This window comes from Arvicanthis niloticus, chromosome 4, assembly GCF_011762505.2.
Source record: "Arvicanthis niloticus isolate mArvNil1 chromosome 4, mArvNil1.pat.X, whole genome shotgun sequence".
Classification (NCBI taxonomy): Eukaryota; Metazoa; Chordata; class Mammalia; order Rodentia; family Muridae; genus Arvicanthis; species Arvicanthis niloticus.
Window position 1 is genome coordinate 41,803,958 of NC_047661.1, and position 20,617 is coordinate 41,824,574.

A 20,617-nucleotide genomic window follows, 5' to 3' on the forward strand; every position below is an offset into this window, starting at 1 on the left:
GGTTAAGTGACTGGGCGGGGCCTTGCCCCTGCTGAGGTCTCCAACGTCTGTGGGTTTCCAGGTAGGATTATTATTTTTTTTTTATCACAGTAGGATTCCTTGCCTTTGTAGCAAGGCTTCCAAACACGGGAGGAATTGCCCACTGCTGGACTGTGGCACAGAGGTTAGTGACATGGGAAGAAACTTTTAAAATGAACATTTATTTATTTAACTGTATACAAGGAAAAAGCAATTGTTTGGTTTATAGCACCACTGCCATAAAGGTTGAAAACAATCTTAAAATAGAGTTGATGTAAGGAAAAGCGCCAGCAGTAGTACAGATGATGTGGGGCATGCTACAACTTAGAAACCACCCTACGCTGTTGGGAAAGAACTTTGCAATAATAGACGAAACACTAAAATTATCATCACTTTTCTGTTCCACCCCTTGGGACTTGATCTAGTTTATTTTCCCAGTTTTGTCAAAACAGAATCTTGGCACATTGCTGAGTTCTGAGAGATATAGAATATCAGACCATAGGCACTAAGTGACTTATGTGTGGCTATCAGAAAAGCAAGATATGTGAAAATAGCCTTTACTCATGCCTAAGTTTTCTTTATTAAATATATCAAAGTCCAAAGTAGTTCCCCCCCGCCCCCAATATCTAGAAAATGTGACTAGGGACTTTTTGCTCACAGTCCATCTGTCCTCATCCAGGAGGTACCAAAGTTTACCCTTCTCTATTTAGGTAGTGGGGTTCTTTGCAGGCACTGAATTCACTAATGGCCAGATTCCCATTAGCATATAAAGACAAATGCAAAAAAGAGTCTAGGAGAGGATTACACATGAGGATGGAAAAGAGAAGGAAGCGTTTCTGAAAAGACAGACCACTGGATAGTGGGGTTGGGCTAATTTCTCTTCATTTATTTGGTGCTTCTCACATTTTGTCTGATGGACCTGGATTATACACTTAAGGAAAAATGAGAAAACTTTCACAACACATTTGTGCATCTGCCATGGTCTTGTGCTGTTTTCTTGATGTCATCCAGACACATGGATGAGATGCTGGGTTTGTGAATCACATTTTTAAAAGTTTCTATATTGATTAAATCCTGGGCCTGTTTTGGTACCAATGGTACCAATGGTACCAATGGTACACTTGCATTCTGATTAGAGAGCTAAGAGTCAAGACACACTAACCTGTGAGAGTCGGTCGCCTGCAGAGGTGTCCTTACTCCACTGCAAGTAGCCAACATCACTGCGGGCCAGGACTCCATGTAATGTTTCCTCAGACTCTCCTTCCTCAGAGCCATTGAAGACGTTTGGACTTGCTCTCCCAGTTAAAATCAAGTTTAGAACGGCCTAGGTTGAATATTTTGTTAATATTTACATTAGGTAGCAATGGAATGAAGACTTTTTTTTCTTTTAAAAAAACATTACAGAAATGGCTGGGGATGTAACTCAGTGGTACTTGCCTATCAGGCCTAAGGGCCTAGATTCAACCCTCACCACAAAAAGGCAAGAACGTCATTTAAAATGCTCATTTTTTTTTTTCCTGGTAAAGAATGCAGCTATGCCAACAGAGCTCTGGAAAAACATATGTATGCTATGAATTTTGTAGAAGGAAATCAAAAGTCACTTGGCTTTTCTTTTATATTTGTTTTAATAGAGGTTTCCATTGTTGTCAGTTAGGAAGCATGGAGCTAAACTGTTTTATGCCGTTTGTTCCTGCCAGATATTAGGGAGTCTTGGCAAGATATCCTCTGTTTCTGAGAGCTCAGGCTTTCAGGGTTATTCTAGGAAGGGCAGTGGAAACCACAAGATGGTAGGGTCTGGTAATAATACTTTATCTTTCAAAGATAGTGTGATCAGGGTTTGCTCAAGGAGAAAGTGTACTTCCTTAGAAAACAAGCCTGATTCAGAGTCTACAAAGAAAATGCAAAGTCTTCCCACCTACCTGCCTGCACAAGACACTTCCAGCTTGAGACTGTAAGAGATGAGTGGTGGTGGTTTCCAGGTCCTTCTGAAGCCTGCAGAACAAGGGAGCTGTCAGCATCTGGCCAGCAGCAGTGATCCTACAGGGAACATATCAGTAACAAGCCCATGTCTTTCATGGGCTTGCACATGTCTTTCATGCTTCTACATCTCATAGGACTAGGGCCTGCGCAGGGATGATGGGGAAGCTATGCTTTGGATGGTAAGGTAAAGGATGGAGGATGAAGACACAGGCAGGCCATACAGCACAGTCCCTGTGTATGCTCTGGATGGACGCTGGGCTCACTAGTGAGGTGGCTAGCTTATCCTCTGACAGATGTTTGGCTGACAGTGTTGACACATGACCTACATACCAGAGAGTGGTGGCTTAAAGCAGGCCTGAACAAACTTATCAAGTGCACACCAGGGTGGCTGCAACTTCATTTCTTGGCTTGAAGATCAGAGGCTAGAGGCTCCAACCCTTGGTCATAATAAGGCTGCCTATGAGTCCTGTTGTCAACTGTGAAGCGTGCTGAGATGGAGACAGTACGTGTTCCGGAGTCGAATTATTCATGAGACTGGAGGGCATGCCTTCTATGTGACACCTGAAGATTTGGTGACATCATATAACTGAGGATAGTGGTCTTCAAAGTACATCGTAAGAGAAAGTGGAATAGATCTGAGCATTGACATGGTAATAGCTAAGCATGGTGGCACAGTGTGTGCTATAATGTGGGTGGTGGAGGCAGGGGAATAGCAAAGATGAGGTCAGCATGGACAATTTAGTAAGAACATTTCTCAAATAATAAAAATGAGACTTTGTTGGGAGCTGACTTTAAGCAGAAAGCGGCTAGATCAACTTTGCAGCCATCTGGAACCATATACCCTGATGAAAGACTTGGTTGTCAAAAGCCTCTAACAGCTGAAGCACACTCTGATAAGTATATTATTTATCCCACATAGCTTGTTTTGCTGTTTAGTGACCTCAGCTGTATGGTGTATGTGGTAAAATGTTTTCACCTGTGTTCTCTTGTTTGTGCTTATAAATACCCAGGATTTCCTTGTAAAGGTGGTGGTGTAGTAGTGGAGTAGGGTGGTGTAGTTGTAGTAGAGTAGGAATTATGTGTGTTGAAGACAGTAAAGGAGACTTGACTACAGATCCTCTGGATTGTTTTCCATTCTTTGCGTTTCTCCCCCTTCTTCCCCCCCCCCCCCACTCTCTCTTGCTAGACCCCAATCTGTGGACAGAGCAGGCCGCAACAAGACTTTTTTTTTAAAGGTCTGGATGTTGAAACTCAGTAGTAGAGCTTGCCTAGAGTTTGTAAGGCCCTGTGTTCTAACCTTATCTCTCTCTCTCTCTCTCTCTCTCTCTCACACACACACACACACACACACACACAAGTTTATAATGACTTATTTATTTACATGCTTTTGGTCATTATACTTAGGGTTAAATCTTAGGCCTTATCCATGTCAGTCAAAAGCTCTATTGTGGAACTACATCCCTCGTCTTATTTTGGTAAAACCATAACACACATATGGAAATCAGAAGACAACTTGTGTGGAATCTGTTCTCGCTCACACTCTGGGTTCTGTGGCTCACACTCAGGTCTGAAGGCTTGATGATGTGCCTTTTGCCTGCTGACACTTCTTACCAGCTGGATAGCCCACACTTTACTCCTCATTTTGAATTAAAATCATACTAAGTAGCCCAGTCGGACCTTAAACTCACCTGTAAGGCAGGCAGACCTTGAACTTATCCCCCTGACTCAGCCTCATGAATGGCTAGGTTTACAGGCCTCCTGCAGGCATGACTATGACATCTTTATCATAGCAAATGACTTAAAGAATCTGAATACTAGTGTTTAGAAACAGGTCTATACTTAAATACATTTGGTTTAAATAAACTTACTAACCACATAATAGCCGAGCTCATACATCCTTATGTATACATCCATAGAAGAAGGAGTCATACATAGAAGGAGGGGGAGAGGGAGAGGGAGAAGAGTGATTGTCATAGAAGACAAACTTTCATAACACTATTTCAGGTCTTGCATTCTTCTAGGAGCCCCTACCCCTTATCTGACTCTCAAAATCTTGCATTTCTTTCAGAGTCCAGAAAATAGCCTACCTCTTCTATGAAACTTCCTGTGCTCACTGTGGCGTCCCTCCTTCTCAGTCCACCAAGACTCATTATCTTTATACCACTTTGAGATAGCAGGTGCTCCCTGGGTTTTATCTAGTATTTCTGGGCATATCTGTTATTTTCCCCAGAGTGGAACCCCCAGAAGATCAGTGCTTCATCTTCTGTTCCTCATGCTTTTCCATAGTGCCAAGAATAAAAGTTTGCATAGCATAGACAGTAGTTAGATGTCAACTAAAGAAAAGGACACGCTGATGGAAGAGTTAGCAGTGGATAAAATATGGGATAAGGGCATTTTCCCACCCAAGGCTTCACATCTACATGCTCCCAGCCCCGTAGGCAATGCCTGCACGGATGTTTGTAACGTTTACCTCTCAAAGGTTCTGGAGAGGACCAGGCTGTAGAGGAACAGGATGACACCATGGCTTCCTTCTCCTTTGAACTGTGGGAGAGAAAAAGGGGAGGAGAAGGAGAGGGAGAGGGGGAGTAGGAGGGGGAAGGGGGAGTGAGAGAGAGTGAGAGAGAGAGTTGCTTAACAGCACTGTAGATGGCATATGTGTTGGTGTGACTTCAAAGTCTTGGGTCTCAGAAAAGCCCTCCTCCTTTCTAGTTACTTGAAGAACAGAGACTCCCTTCTTCTCTGAGTCTTTGTCTTCTCTCTCAGTCTCTTCTTCCTCACTGGAAGACCACGAATGGGCCAACATTCTCTTTGTCTTCACCATAGCTTGTCTTTTTTCTAGTAGTATCTAGTGACTCCCTTCTAATCATAGCTAAGATGCATAGTCTGTCCTCTAGCAAGACCCTTAATCTACACTGAGCTGTCTTCCTGGCCCTGCGTTGGTGGGTATGTCTTCTCTAGCTACCCCACTGAACTCAAAAGGACCAGGAGACTTAGAAGTAGCTCTGGGAGCGCATGAACAGATGCACAATGACGGTTTTATTCCTTAGCTTCTTTAGTTTTATCTTCAACTTTCAGCAAATATTACATTTCCACCCCCTGGGATTTGTTGCAAAGGTTAAATGCAAAGATTAGTGTATGGTACACATCTTGCTTCTTGGAGCATTTGGGATCCATAGAAACTATCTCTCATTAAAGATGTTCTGATTAGAACCTTCAAAAGGTGACCTGTGGATCATATCCCAAGCCTCTCAGGGTTAGCCTTATCTTAGCTTTCTGTCAGTATTCTCCTCACTACAAAGTAGTCCCTTTGTCAGCTAAACCTTCATTTGAGGGTACGGCAACAGAAAAGCTTTTATCAAGACACATTTATTTTTTTTCTTGGATTACTGTGCCTACATGTCTGTCTGTAGCCTGGTAGAGCACAGAACCCTCGACCTGAGAACAGGTTTCAGTGGCCTAGAAGGCAGACAGGAATTCAAATAAATATTCTTCAGGGTGTAAGAGAAACAGGCTGGGTGGAGATCGAGGCTAACTGGGAAGCTGTTGTGTATTAGTTACCTAGTTGCTGCTACAACAGTACCACTGATTGCTGGCTGAAAACAACACCAAGTTAACATCTAAAGCTTCAAGCTCAGCATGGGTTTTAATAGCCACAACTGACCTGACCACTAATCTGGGTTCTAATGGAGACTGCCTTTTTCCAACTTTAAATCTGTCCTCGTGTCTTATTCATGACCCACTACCTAGTCTTTTCTCTGTCCTTACACCTCTCTAGCTCTCCTAACTCCTTCTCTTCATTTGCATTGGTTAATTAGGTTAACCTAACTAGCTATGGTTAATTAGGCCCACCAGTGCAATCAATTCAGAGTCACATGGGTACCTCCTTTTTTTTTTTTTTTTTTTTTTAAATCAGATCTGACTCTCCTTCATCCTGACATAGTTTATCCCTTGGGATTAGCAGCCTGTCAGTTAACTGAAGATTCATAAAGGAACGTGAGCTCAGTATCGCCATCTTTTCTGGGACAAATTCAGATTCCACGATCCTGACAAGAAATTTCCTGATTATTTTTGGCATGTGCAGATGCAGATGTAAGGAGCTGTAACACTGTGCTGGCTCGTGCTCAACTCGTGTGAGACAGTGTATTGATTTCCCAGGGTTGCTGTCACACTATATCAGAAAAATTGAATGTCCTAAAATAGTAGGAATCCATATCCTCATAGTTCTAGAAAGTGGAAGTTTGAAACCAAGGTTCAGAGTAGGTCAGTGCTTTCTATGAAGGCCCTAGGAAAGGGCCTTCCCTCAACCTTCATACACTGCTTGCTGGCATCATTGGTATTTGTTGGCTTGCAGGCCCATTACTCAGAGCTCTCTCTGCCTTCTTATCTCTCATGGAACTTATCCCATGAAGCAGTTTGCAAATTTTTTTCTCTTACCAACCATTGATCATCATTCCCTGCCAATGATCCACCCTGATCCAGTCTGACCTTTTCAGAACTTGAATGTATCTTTAAAGACCTAGTTTTAAATAAGGTCACACTCCTAGAAGCTTTCATCTGTAAGTTTTCAGGGTAGAGGGAAGGTGCCTAGGACCTTAACATTTCACTTGGTGGGAGCTGGGCGCACAGTTCAACTGACACCTGTGGTCCTCCTGCCCACAAGTAGCCCCCAAATCTCTATGTCGAAGTCTCTGTAATTGATAGTAAGTAGGATTTGTTTAAGGTCTGTTGATTACAACATGCAGCCTTACCTGAGGGGATGCTCCCTGTCACTGAAGAAAGGCTGCCTGTTCCTCCTTAGTTCGGTTTTAGTGATGGCCAGCTTGGGTTGGCTTGACTTGGGTGGCGCTCATGCCTATCTACCAGCAATGCATAGTCTTTATGGGCACTTTGTATTCAGGCCTGCCTAATTCTTAGTTTTTGACTGGGAAACATGTTTGCAGCCTCAGTGTAAATCCTCTGACCAAAATCCTATCTACTTTAGTTTAACCAGGATCATCTAAGTGTGTGTGTGTATGTGTGTATGTGTGTGTGTGTGTGTATGTGTGTGTATGTGTGTGTGTGTGTATGTATGTGTGTGTGTGTATGTGTGTGTGTGTAAGTACCCATGCATAAGTTCTCCACCTTTGTTGCCTTTGCAATGAATTCTATAAATCACACTTCTGCCCGTGTACCCTGCAGCTCACGACTTCATGGTTATCTTGCTAATTATCCTCTACTTAAGCTGTAGGCTTCTAATTCTTCAGCAGATTGTGGTTCATTTTCCCTCCCTCAATAGAAAGAAGAATCTTAAAAAACAAGAACCCTCTCTACCCTCTACCGCTATTATCCACTACTCTGTTCCCTCATTATCCAGGGCAGAGAAGAAGAAGCATACTGTGTGGAAGGTGAAAGGAGTGAACCTTTGCAAGGCCCCAAGTCACTTGAAGTCGGTGTGACCTGTCTGTCTCGCAGCTAGCTTAGTTTCCCTCCATTTCTGTTTGTTATTCATTAGATGAGGTAAGCCCTCAAGCTTTCTTCCCTCAAAAGAAATCCTGGTATAAGGCCTGAAAGGTGCTATTCTCCGGGAATGATTAGCTGAAGAAAAGGAGGCGTCCATGAATGGTGTGTCTGTGTGATCTGGCCTCTTTCTAGGCTGTGAGGAGGGAGAGGCAGGCTCCTCTGTCTCTTATCCCGCCCTTCCTCCACCTTCAAAAAATGACCTGGTTTTCTTAACAAGAGCCATTAGAAATATGCTTTATAAAAGAATGAAGATCTCCGTTAAGATCAGTTCCACATAAAGGAATTATCTCAACATTTAGACACTTACACATTGTAAATGATCATAGACGAATTTCTCAGTGGCTTCTTTCTCTGAGAATTCAAACAGCTGGAGCTATAGATGGGGAATTGAAGATAAAAATGCAAAGGAAGATGAAAGGCACCTCGAAGAGAGATCATTTCACGGTTATTACCTAAAGGGAGGTTTTGTTTCATTACAAAATCACATTGCTAAAAACTGACATCTAGTACGAGACCACATAAAACACACATGGTGAAGCCGGGCGGTGACGGCATCCCCATTATGTCCCTCAGTTTTAAGTCACTGTAATATCTCAAATATCAAAACCATACGAAGATTTCCCCCTGATAGTTTAGCTATCTTTATGACCACAGGTAGAGAAATACAGTTGATGATGTTTTGAGATGTGGATTTTTTTTTTTTTTCTTTTTTTGGTGGAGCGCATCAAACCCAAGGCTTATAGCACATGTTATCACTAGGATACACTGAAGCCCACCAGCCTAACTAAATGCAATATATTCTTGCTTAAAGGGAACTTTAGGAGAAATTCGCCATTTCCACTGCTCCAATCCCTTATAGCCCTTGGTGCTTGCCTCCTCTGAAGAAGGGGAACTCTGGCTAATTCAGGTCATCACTGGGGACTGTGCTTCCATAACGGTGAGCACACTCAAGCTGATAACACAATGACTGGAGCACACTTACCCTCTCAATGAAATTGTCGCTGGAGTAGTCAAGAGTCCCCGTTCTATGGGTGTCTTTTATAGAGGAAAGCCAACAGACGATGGCTTTCTGAGCTGCTCCTGCAGCCCATAGGATGCCAGCCAGCACTACAGCTAGGGCTTGCTCCTGCTCACGCTGGCTCAGGTTACATAAGCTGCAATGTAGGCGGTGAGGGATGTTTACATCCTTTTCTGAGTGTGGGCACTAGCCTCCCGGCTTCCTTCTTAGCTCACCATGCCATGCGAAGGTATTGCAGGGCAGTCTGATCTTTCTGCTTGGAGTGTAACTACCGTCCTCACAGCATCGTATTCTCTTCCTGAGCAATACCAGCCTATCTTGTCCTCTGTCTCTGAACTCCAAAATGGGTCACCCTGAACTTGTTGCCACAGTCATTTTTTTTTTTTCAAGTACAATCGGGAAAAAAACCCTGCAGTTTGGTGAAATGACTGGCTGGCGTGGGAGGTACAGAAATCCTGCCTCTTAATTGAAGGTGGGCAGACTAAAGAGCAAAGCGTGGTCCCTGGTTCCCTACCTAGACTCTTGCTGACATGCCTGGAGACCACCATCCTCCTTATGTGCATCTCCTTCATTTTCCTGCTTCCTCACTCTCTTCCAGATGTCTCCAGAAGGCACTCCCTGAATAAATTACTTGCATAAGGAATTTACACCCTAGGCTCTTCTTCTGCTGAACATAGCTATTCAAGATCATAGACTATATTATACTTTTATCTCCTGTTTGGAGTGATAACTTATCTTGCTGGAGATATATACCTATTGCTAATTTTTATTTTATTATTTTTTTAAGTATCTAATGCAGGCATCATGAAAGAGGCTTGTTAGTTTCTAAGAATAAATTAAATAATGTTTAAGTTGATTCTTTAACAGAAAGGTAAGTATAATAAATTGTCCTATGTCAGCACAGATTTCTCATCACTGTTGGCATCTCCTTAGAGATGTTAGGTTGGACCTTCACATAGAATGTGGGAAAATGAGCATGCCTGGAAGCTGGTGTTTCCTCTTGACCTGGGAGGTGGTCTGCAGTAGAACATGGAGTCTGCCAACTTCATTCTGCCTGTGAGCATTGAATAGGACATCAGGAGAGCCCTCCCTAGTGTAACCCAGCACTCTGGGAGAACCAGAGCCATTTCTGTCTTAAGGGGCAAAAATCCTTCCTGAAGGAACCTGGGAATTTCATTGTGACTGTTTAGCATATAAAGGTTCTAGGTCCTTAGGCCACTTTTTTTAGATGCTAATCACAGTCCACTTACCTGTGAAGGCTGGAGTCTTTCCCCTCTCTTGTAAACAGTAAGTATTTGATGATAAATCCTTGTACGGCCATCTGGATGCTCTGGGCCCCTCCCTGAGTGGTAATAAGAACAGTGAGGCAGGAAGGCTGGAGCTGGGCTTTGCAGTCCAGTGGAGCCTCAGGGCCAGCAGCACTAGAAGTAGAACTTCAAACTGAATGCTGGTTTTTATACTTCTCTGTAGCCTTCCCTTCTTGGTGTCTTCTGGGGCTTAGCAAAGGGACCCTACTCTTCTATGTCACCTTCTCTGAGGGCTGTGGCTGGGTGCCATCACCAAGCCAGGCTCCACAATGACTAGCTTTCTCTGGTGCTCTCAGCCTGGTGCCTGGGGAATCAAGGTCCTCTCTCTCTGCCACCACTGTGCCATGCTGCCTACCACACTTTTACATTGTAAGGAGACTAGAAACCAGTTGGCTAGCTCCTAAAATTTAGGTGTGACTAGTGACATCTGGCATGAATGCTATTCTAAACAAGCCAGAAAGAGTGTGTGAATTTCCTTCTGCCTTGGGAATCATTATGGGGGCTTGAAACTTGTGGAGAAACCACACAATGAGAGCTAAGATGGGTTGGAGGATTAAGGTATATGGACTTCATTGGAGTCTAAATAATATTTGGTTACTTTACAAAGTCTTTTATCATTTATAGTTACAGGTTTATCTCTATGTTTGATTGACATATGCATCCACTAAGAAACACAGATCAGCATGGGATGAAGAACTGGAAATGACTGAACATGCTGTCACCTTTTCGACTTGTAAAGCAAAAGCCAGATCAGAGAAGGGATCGTGGAACTTGAAATGTGCCTTCTTCCAGTCACCACTGAGGACTTGGTTCATATTTCCAAAGATGCTTCTTTGTAACATCTAAAAAAGAGGGTGAAAAGCACAGTGAAGTAAAGAATTCAGCCGGAGACAGAACCTCCTGGTTCATGTCCCTTTTGGTGAAAGCATCCAGCTTTATTCTCTTCTATGTTCAGATTTGCCTCAGACTTGAGTTCCAGATGTCATTGCATAAAGTTCTGGGCAAAACTCTCACATCAGGTTCTCTTAAGACACTACCCTGAGAATTCAGTGTGCTTTATTGTCTCTGTGTCTCGTTTCTACTGTCAACCAGCTCCAACACATGTCACCAGTCTGATCTTGTGCCTCTTGCCCCAACATCCAAGACTCTGAGATGCCTATTTCTCCAATCTTTGAGATTTTTCTCTCTTGATGTAAGGGAGGAGATTAAACAGTCAGGACCCCCTAATTCTGTCCTTAGTACAATAGTAAGTGATTCAATGATATTCACCAAGAATCTTGGATGTTTTCCTGGATACTTCTGAGCACACTGAGGTCTATGAGGACTTTCTCCTTGGGCATTTTATCATGGTCCTTGCTTCTTGACTGTTTTGCTTTGTCATGATGTCCCTACCAAGATAGAATGAAACCCTCTGATATTATGAACCGAACTTAATGAAAGAAGCTAAGATGCTTCTTTTATCTATAAAAGCTCCTTTCATCTATATTGTGGGACTGAAGGCAGAGAAATGAGGCACTTGTTGACACCAAGCTTGCAGAAACAAAGGGTTGCTGCACCCCATTCCTCTGACATGTTCCCCATTTTGAGTCTATACTTTCCATCTTTATGTTTTCATTTGTTTTGTGTGAAAATCACTGATAAGTAATATTTTCACTAGATTAGGCTACTTTTTGTAACTTAATACATGCTTGTATTGAAAGGACACTTTATACCACTTCTGCTAGTGACAAGCAAAATCACTTGTCATGTGTCGTCAAAGAAGTAAAATAGAAGTTGAACAGTGTTAAGAATTATAACTAGAGACTGCTGCCACGTTCTAGCTTTTCATCATTAAGCAGAGGGGTGAAAGGCTTTGAAGAGGAGTGGCTGTGTACAGTCTATTTCCCTGGCCTACCAGAGTGCAGAAGGAGATAACCTCCTCCAAGGTAACAGCTCTGTAGTATGGTATTTAATGTCACATTCCTAGGAGCAGAGGTACTCACCCATAGTCTGGGACAGAGTCTGAGCAGAGAGGAAGACAGTCTCGTGTCAAGGATGTCCTGGGATAGACCAGTGAGAAACTGGGGAGGAGGTCAAAGGGTGACACAAAGGGTAGACACTGGAAATAGAAAAACATGGCCTGATCCCAGAGGGCTTTAAACATCATGCTGAGATGCTTGGAGTCAGTGACAGAACAGTAACAGGCTCTAGAGCCCCGCTGGTCCAGAGCCATGATGCCCGTTCCTAGCTTTGCACAGAGCAGGTCCCATGGGGTTGCAGAAGGAGATTTAGGAGAACCTAGTATGCTCTTCCCCATACCAGCCTATTTTCACAGCTGGAGTTGATTTCCTTCCATCTATGTGACCACCTTCAAGGAAAGTTTACCTTTATAAAGACTAAAAGTGTTTGTATTTCCTTGGCAGCCAGAGTTGAGTAGTCAGAAAACTGTCTGAGCTGGGTCTCAGGGCAAGGGTCTGACAAGGAAAAGCAGCAAGCGTGTCCAGAGGCTGGAGATAAAACACAGGGGTACACTGTGGTAAAGAGGCCATGGGGCCACAGTGTACACTGGAGAAGCATGGCAGACTAATGAGAAGCATTTTCTCAGCCACAGAATTTTAATAGCCCAGAAGATAGACTTTGATAAGCCTGCCCCTGTGTTAGGCTTAAATGCCATCTTATAGTAATGACAAACTAGGTTAGTTCCTGTTTATGGTTAAACCTCTTTCTCAAGAATTGGGCTATGTCCTGCCTGTAACCTTAACTCCAAATGGTTCAGTACTACCTGACCTAGGAGTGGCAATCGAGTCTTTGTTTCAAAAGGTTATTATGAAAACCTGTTGTTAGGACCCACCTTGCAACCACATCTTTGTGCATCAGAAGGTTCTTATGACTGACTTGTTATCCTCATGTTCTGCTTCTGCAACTCCACATATTTGTCTGTCAAATCCACCATTTGAAACTCCTGAACTATAAAAGCCCTCATCTTATCTGTGTCCAACGCTGACCTCTTGAACCCTGCCTGAGTTAAGGAGACACAGCCTGAGTACATAGATGTAAAAAGCTCGCCTTAACTAATTGCTTTCTTTAATTAATTTGGCCAAGATTTGGGCCATAATTCTCCTCAAACCTGTGGAATTGGTGGCTTCCAACCCAAGGCTTGAGAAGCTCCAACTAACTTGGACCTTACTGACCATGGAACCATTCTTATCTCTATATTAAGAAGTGGGACAGCTGTTCTCATCCCGTATCATGCCTGTTGATGAAGATGAACAGAAAGGGGCTTTGGGAATTATTAGTAAATGCAGAATGTCACCATCCTTGACTGTCTATGTGTGCAATTGTCTATGTTGTGTGGAAAAAAGTCCCAACACAGATGGGACAATACCAGAGATCAGCAAGAAAAGCGGGAGGAAAAAGCCATGTACGAGCATGAAAAATTAAAACTAAGAAGGCTTAGGATTCAAATTCAACTTAAAAACTGCAAGGCCAAGCAGACTTCCTGTTGTTGTTGCTAATTGCCACCCTTAACTTGGCCTCACCCTCCAGTTGCTCCTCTGAGGAACTCTGGAGCAAAGAGCTGGAGGCGCCCCAGCCAGTGTGACAAAGATGGCCTATCTTATGTGCATAATGTTCATTTTCATATCAGATACAATTTATGATAAAATTAATCTAACACATACTTAATGATATCTGTGTGTTGTGCTCCCTGGGAACTAGATGCAAATGGCTGTAAAAGAGGATCGTAATGGCTATTATTATTCAACACAATAAAGCACAGTTTATAGTTGTCTTAGTTAGGGTTTCTATTGCTGTGAACAGACACCATGACCAAGGCAACTCTTATAAAGACAACATTTAGTTGGGACTGGCTTACAGGCTCACAGGTTCAGTCCGTTATCATCAAGGCAGGAGCATGGCAGCATTCAGGCAGCCATGGTGCTGGAGGAGCTGAGAGTTCTACATCTTCTTTGAAAGGAAGCCAGGAGCAGATTGTTTTCAGGCAGCTAGGAGGAGGGTCTCAAAGCCAACCTGCAAGGTTAGACACTTCCTCCAACAAGGCCACACCTCCTAATAGTGGCACTCCCTGGGCCAAGCATAGCAATAGCATTTCTATCTTCATTGGCTAGTTTTCTAGTATCTGTAACATACACATTCAAACAGGTGCTCAATCGTAGTCCTCCTCATGCTTGATCTCCTTACCTGCCTGAACATGTATGTGTGGCACCAGTGTGAATGATGACCACTGTTATTGTCACAATCATCATCACAAATATGGAGCATGGAGCCAGGAAAGCAGGGATTTGTTATACATACAGGACTATTTATAAGCATGTGGGCAAGCGGGCAAGCGACTGTTGCAGAGCAAGGCGTTGCAAAAATTCCTCCATCTTGTATTTTTTCTGAGGCCATTTCAGGTTTAACTAGAATCTGATCTCCTTGGTGGAGAATTACCCAGCTCTATTCTAAAAGCTGAAGGTCAGGATGGGCATTTAACTTATCTTAGCCTGTTTGTGGGGAACCCCCTCACACTCTCTTAGCTTCTGAGAAACTGCTTGCTTCTGCAGAACTCGCCACCCCACTCCTGAAGCCTCTGAAGAAGATGCCAGGATGTGGGGTTTGCCTTCAAAACTGTACTCTGGACACCTGAGATAATACCTAGATGCCCAAGTACCTGGGTGTGGTCCCAGCTGGCTTAAATAAGACTTTCAGTTGGCTCTAAACTGTGTCTGAGTGGTCATCTCTGGTAGGCTACCCAAACCACAACAAATGACCTCTAGATGGGAGGCATGGGTCTTAAGCCAAGAAAAGGAGCATCATCACCCCTTCCTGACTGTTTTTTTTTCCCACCAGTCTCATCTTCCTGCCAGTCTCATCTTAGGCATCCCCATTCCCTGTTTATAGAAATCTAACAGTTTAAGTTTATGGGCAGAAAACAGGTCCATAGCGGATCTCACTAGTGGGTCCTAAGATGCCTCAGAGTGATGTGCAGAGATAGAAAACTAATAACTTCCCCCTGTCGACGAGCTACACTCATGCTAGCATACCAGGCTCTGCCTCCATACACCAAAAAAAGCACACATGCTGTCCCCGTAGCAGAGTCCACATTTTTCTCTTACTATCACTTTTTTTATATTTCTTGGGGGGGGGGGAATTACAGCTATATGGGAGGGTGTTGTTTATTGGTTGCTAATAAGTGGTTACCAGAATGTGTTCCAGGTTGGGTGTGGGAGAAGGATCTGGAAGTAGAAGCAGGTGGGGATCTGGGACTGAAGGGATAGAAGGCTATTGGACAGGACTGGCTAAGAGCCCAGTGGTCATACCTTTCCCTGTTCTAGTGGAGGCTGTTAGCTCATTCATCCACCAAGCCTGCTATAGAAGTCAAGCAGGGAAAAAGCTTTAGTCTGAGACAAAAGACAATAGTAAAGACTTGAGAGATGAGGATAAAGCTGGTGGGAGGGTTGCTGTACCTAACCCCCATTTCCTGAGGGGATTCCCAGTGAAGAGACAGCCTGCGCCCTGTCAGAAGGCATCATGAATCAAGAGCTGCTGAGCCACACTATACACTCAGTGAGGGTTTTGAGTCAGAGGCTCTGACAATTTGCCAGGTGGCTGCACTGTCGAAATACTGATCAGAACTGGTCAAGCTTCCAAGACTCCTCCCTAGAACAGGAGCATTCAGAATCCCAAGGCCCCGTGGTGAGGTCCCAAGGCGTGTTTAATGAATGCTGCTGTTATTCAGGGACCTATGAGCATCTGGGCTACATAATGGGAATAAGTCCAAATTCATTTTTTAAAGAAAAATCAATTCTCTCTACTTTCGGGACTTCCTTAACACTCCATCAACTCTGTTTCCACTGCGCTGGTCTGAATCTTTTGTTTTACAGCCTTTTCCAAAGGGAGAGAAAGTTGCCTTGGGGAAGGTGGAAGAGCTCCCCTGGCCCCTGTCTGTGATTGCTGGTTAGAGGAGCTTTCAGACTTGTCCTTTCCTGCCTCCCCAACACAGGCTTTCAAACATCTGTGAGTGCTTTTTTTTATTTTTAAAATTTGTGTGTATTTTTAAAAATAGACAGTACATTGTGTGCCTCAAAAGCCAGCGTACAAAATGTAAAGAGGCTTGCTCCCCATTAGTCTCCTTGCTCATCCCCCACCTCCTGTGTTGCCTATGAAGCCTTCTGGAATTTACCTCTTTATTTGCATGCAAACATCAATATAGAATCACAATTTTCTCTCCTTTTCACATACAAGGTGATCTATCTTTCAAACGTATAAATTTAAAAATGATAATGCACAGAAATGTCTCACAGATGTAAGAACATGATTTTATCAAGTAAAATGTACATAGCAACTGATTGACCCATATCCAGAATGCTTGGGATTTTAAGGGTTTCAGAATTTGGAATATTATGTGTTACACACGTGTGTGTGTGTGTGTGTGTGTGTGTGTTTGTCTGTGTGTGTGTTTGTCTGTGTGTGTGTGTTTGTCTGTGTATGTGTGTGTGTGTTTGTCTGTGTGTGTGTGTTAAGATACCTTGGGAATGGGACTCAATTATGAATATGAAAGTAGTTACAGTTTCTGTAATTCTTATGCCTAATACACAAAGGAACAAAGGTAGTTGGTATGGCATTTAGCATGCCTGCAACATGAGGTCAGGAACTTTCTTCTTGCCATATGAATACTCAAAAACATTTTGGGCTTTGAAGCATTTTGTGTTTTGGACTTGTTACACACAGGCTATATTTGCTGTAACTTCTGAACTATAGCTATGTATCGGCTTCATAACCTCTGAGGCTTATAGTACTCCCAGGAGTACACATTAGGGCTCATTACTTAGAGGGGCGGCCACCTGGAGATGTAAGGCACAAGCTGAGACTCTGTTTCAGGCTTCACAGCCATCAGTGGAATAGAGCATCTTGAGCCTTATGAGAACTTTGCTTCCCGCCTGTTCTCCTGTGAGCCAGGGACAGAAAGAAAAGCTGTGAGGGAGTCAGATCTGCCCACAAGAAAGCTCACCCAGCCTCGATGCCAAGAAGCCCAATGAAGACTTAATGCAACAATTCTATGTGGCATTTCCAGAAAGGGTTTTAGTTTCTGCTCACTGCTTTCATGTGAGACCTGGAGAGTACACATGCAGCTTTATATATGTCGTGGGTCTGGCCACACAACAGATGCTGCTGGTCTTTGCCAAGATACTTGTTCTGTTTTATTTATTTTTTTATTGTCTTTGCAACTGTCCAGGTACACATGTCTTTGAAAGAACTGCAGACTCTCATCCTTAAGCCTTGAGGTTCTAGAATGTAGCACAGACATTTGGAGGGTGGAGAGAGTGGGGGATACTGTCTTGGAGGCCCGAGTGTCATTGTGGTTTAGAGGACCCTGTTGGAGGACAGCCTAGTGATTTTGCCTCTGACCCTGGCTTGTTTGGCTCAGTGGGATGACTCTGGTGTCACTGTGGGAGGCTCCTGCTCTAACCCTCCCTCTCACCAGGATCAAGACTTGAATTCAATAAAATGGTCTCTGAGGCCAGAAGCTTCCAGATTACCTTAGAGCCTCAAATGTCAATTTTTGTTTTTATTTGTCTATTTTGTGACAGGCACCCTCTACATAGTGCAGGCTGCCCTGAACTCACTATGGCCTCAGACTCCCAGAGATCCTCCTGCCTCTGCCTCCTAAGTGCTGGTGTTAAAGGTGTGCACCATCACTCCTGGTTTGTTAAATTCTTTTAAACGTCTACATATTACTTGATAGCTCCCCAACTGTTTCCTTTCTGAGATCAATGCCTTGTTCTAAGGCAGGGCCTAGCAAATTTCTCTCTTTCTTGTCCACCTCTGAACAGGGCCCTCTCTTACCTACATTGTTTGTTTGTTTGTTTTTTAAAGACTTATTTATTTTCTGTATGTGAGTACACTGCTGCTGTCTTCAGACACACCAGAAGAAGGCATCAGATCTTATTACAGATAGTTGTGAGCCACCATGTGGTTGCTGGGAATTGAACTCAGGACCTCTGGAAGAGCAGACGGTGCTCTTAACCACTGAGCCATCTCTCCAGCCCCCACCTACATTGTTTTTACACATTTGTAGCACTCACCCGTCTGCTGCTTAGAGGGTCTGTCATAGTGCATGCTAAGTAACAGACCATTAGAATGTACCTTCTGCCCTCCCTCAAACATAACTGTCAGAATGAGGGAGCAAAGAGACATAGAGTCTGTGAGGAAAAGACGGCTAGCACCAGTATCCTTCACAGGTACCATAAATAAGTCATTTTAATTATATATGCCTTTCACCCCCAACAGCCATTTGTAGTCTCATGTTCAAGCAATACTGTCACAGGACTGGAGATCAGGTTCCCCAGTCTTGCTGTCTGGGGGATGATAGCATTTCACTTCATGTTTAATTGACAAGTTGTACTTACTGTGGCCATTGCTGGGGAGATAGGAAAACCCTGCAGTTTTGAAGAGTTGATGGAGAGTCTCGGAATAGAACAGACACTACTGGATGGCAACTGTCCTCGTCCTTGGGACAAAAACATTCTGGGTCTGTCTTCAGTTTCCTCAGCAGATATATGGCTGTCATCGTGATTCTGTATGAAATGTCACCCCCAAGAAAAGCAAACAGCTAATGAAGACCTCGCTTAAAGTCTTCAGTGTTCAGAAAACATGTCATTTTTAAAGATGTCTAAGACTGTGATAAATAGCAATAAAAGAGGTGAAAAGGCCCAAATGTCTGTGTCAAAGGGGCCTTTCCTAAATTTTAAGGGACTGGGAAGATGAACTATAACTGTGGAAACATAATTAATGATATCAGGACCTTGACTTGCAATTATGTTTAGAGGAAAATAAAATGTAAACGTCACCGTGTCTTGTTTTGGAATGACATCTTATAAGTGTTGGATAACCTGTCTTGGCCAGGTTATCCTTGTTATCTTATTAACCAGACAATCAAAGAATTGGGCCACCCCCGTTAATTCTTTCTGATTCATATTTCCCCTCAAGGGAGTGTGAAACATAGAACACTCATCCCACCTTTTACAAAAACAATCTATTTTTACATTTCTTTACTGATGCTTTGGCATTTGTGTGTTAGTTAAGCCCAACTCTTTCCAGTTACTCATTCCTACACAGTATTATGAAAACAGCTTCCCCACGGGTATCATGGGATGCTGCCTTCTTCGTTTTTCTGTATTCCTGGAGGTGAGGTTGCTTTCTTATCTTGTGAACACAGCATCTGAGCCATAGACTGCTTGCTGATGGGAGGAGATGAATTTTCTAACCCAAATGGGAAAAAAAAATCCACATTTACACCAGTGGGATTACCCATCCTATGTAAAACCAGAACTTGACATTTATTTACTTCTTCCTTTCAAAAATTGTCTTATCTTTTGAGTGGTCTATCTCCCCCGAGGTAACTATCAAAATTTAATATTTCCAGAACTAAAGTAGAAACATTATCTCCCTGATTCTAATTTAGACTGTGACTAAGAGGGCATTTAGAAAAAAAATAAGGCTTTCGCTCACACATTGCTGGGAGGAAGGTGCTTAGCATTGTAGTTAATATTAACAATTCAGTTGCTTGATCACATATATTAGTGCCAGGAAATATCACATTAACGTTCATTGCTGTGTTGGTTTTGTGATTGAAGTGCATCCTGAAATTCAAAGTTATTACCTTCTTAGCTTTTCAGGCTGTATGGATTACAAACATCTTTCATTTTACCCTGTATGAGAGATTGGAAAATGCCCTTTCGACACCCAAATATAATTTTATTTCCCTTATTTTTAAACAGCAAGAGCAAACAAATTTTCAGACACTTATAAAGCTAACTAATTTCAAAGCTACTTTTCTTTAGGGACCACATTCAGTTGTCACCCCAAACCTTTGTCTGACAAGTGTAAGGGCTTTCTAGTCTAATATCACTTTTTTTTCTAAAACAATAGCAATATGGCATGTTTAATGATGAAAAGTAGCTCTTAAAAGTAGGGAGAGAAATTAATGAGAAATAAAAATCTTCCATGGGTTTTCTAGCTTTACATTTTCATCCAATAAATGCCAGTACCTGTGTGATATTATGTGCATTGAGTAAATGCAAATTATACTGTTTAACATGATTGTTCGAAGAAGCAACTAGAGAGAAAGTAATTACCTGAGCTCCAAACCCCCTCCATTTTTGACTTTGAGGAAGTAATTACCTGAGGAGTTGTGTGACTGCTTCCCAACCTATAAGTGAAAGAGAAAACATTAAGTAGACCACTCAGTCTGTTTAAACCTCACATCAGCACACCTCACCAGACCCTGCCTTGTGAGGGAAGTCTTTGTCAACAAATAGATACGTGAGAGGCGTTTTAAATGTAAGTGTATAACGAAAACTTATCAAGAGGCAAGCATAAAAGTTGATTACTTAAATATTGAGAATCCCTGTGTCAGAGAAGTATGATAATGACATCTTACCTGTGATTCTTACCTGAGGACTCCCCTCCATTGGTCAAGAAATAAAAGTTTCCTAGTAATTTCATTTAAATCCAGCTCTAAAGGATTTCGCTCCTGGACTGAGATCTCTGGATCCATTTAGATAATTTGAGGACTGGGAAGAAAGAGGCTGTTCAGATGAGGAAAGTAGCCCGAGTGTGAGGAGGAGAGCTGCTTGGAGCACAGGCTGATGGTAGCCCCCAGCAGCCCAGAGCTCAGGCCACACGGTGGCTGCCCTGAACAGATTCCATTAAACTTTCATTAGAGATGGAGTATATTTTCTTTTTGCTTTTGTCCACGGCATAGGTTCCATGAATGTTTAATCCAAGATAGATTTACCTGTATCAAATCATT

General features: G+C 42.9%; 1 protein-coding gene across 1 annotated transcript in view; it reads right to left on the reverse strand.

Annotated features, from left to right (window-relative positions):
- Mindy4b (MINDY family member 4B) overlaps nucleotides 1-20,362 on the reverse strand; it is a 32,921-nt gene extending 12,559 nt beyond the window's left edge. Inside the window, exons 1-10 of the mRNA XM_034500775.2 lie at nucleotides 20,259-20,362; nucleotides 19,987-20,047; nucleotides 18,213-18,380; nucleotides 10,545-10,664; nucleotides 9,766-9,857; nucleotides 8,480-8,651; nucleotides 7,805-7,870; nucleotides 4,469-4,539; nucleotides 1,938-2,010; nucleotides 1,181-1,342 (exon numbers count right to left, since the gene is read on the reverse strand). Coding sequence (XP_034356666.1) covers nucleotides 1,181-1,342; nucleotides 1,938-2,010; nucleotides 4,469-4,539; nucleotides 7,805-7,870; nucleotides 8,480-8,651; nucleotides 9,766-9,857; nucleotides 10,545-10,664; nucleotides 18,213-18,380; nucleotides 19,987-20,047; nucleotides 20,259-20,362 — 1,089 coding nt within the window. The remainder of the gene's footprint in view (nucleotides 1-1,180; nucleotides 1,343-1,937; nucleotides 2,011-4,468; nucleotides 4,540-7,804; nucleotides 7,871-8,479; nucleotides 8,652-9,765; nucleotides 9,858-10,544; nucleotides 10,665-18,212; nucleotides 18,381-19,986; nucleotides 20,048-20,258) is intronic.
- Nucleotides 20,363-20,617: the final 255 nt, after the last annotated feature.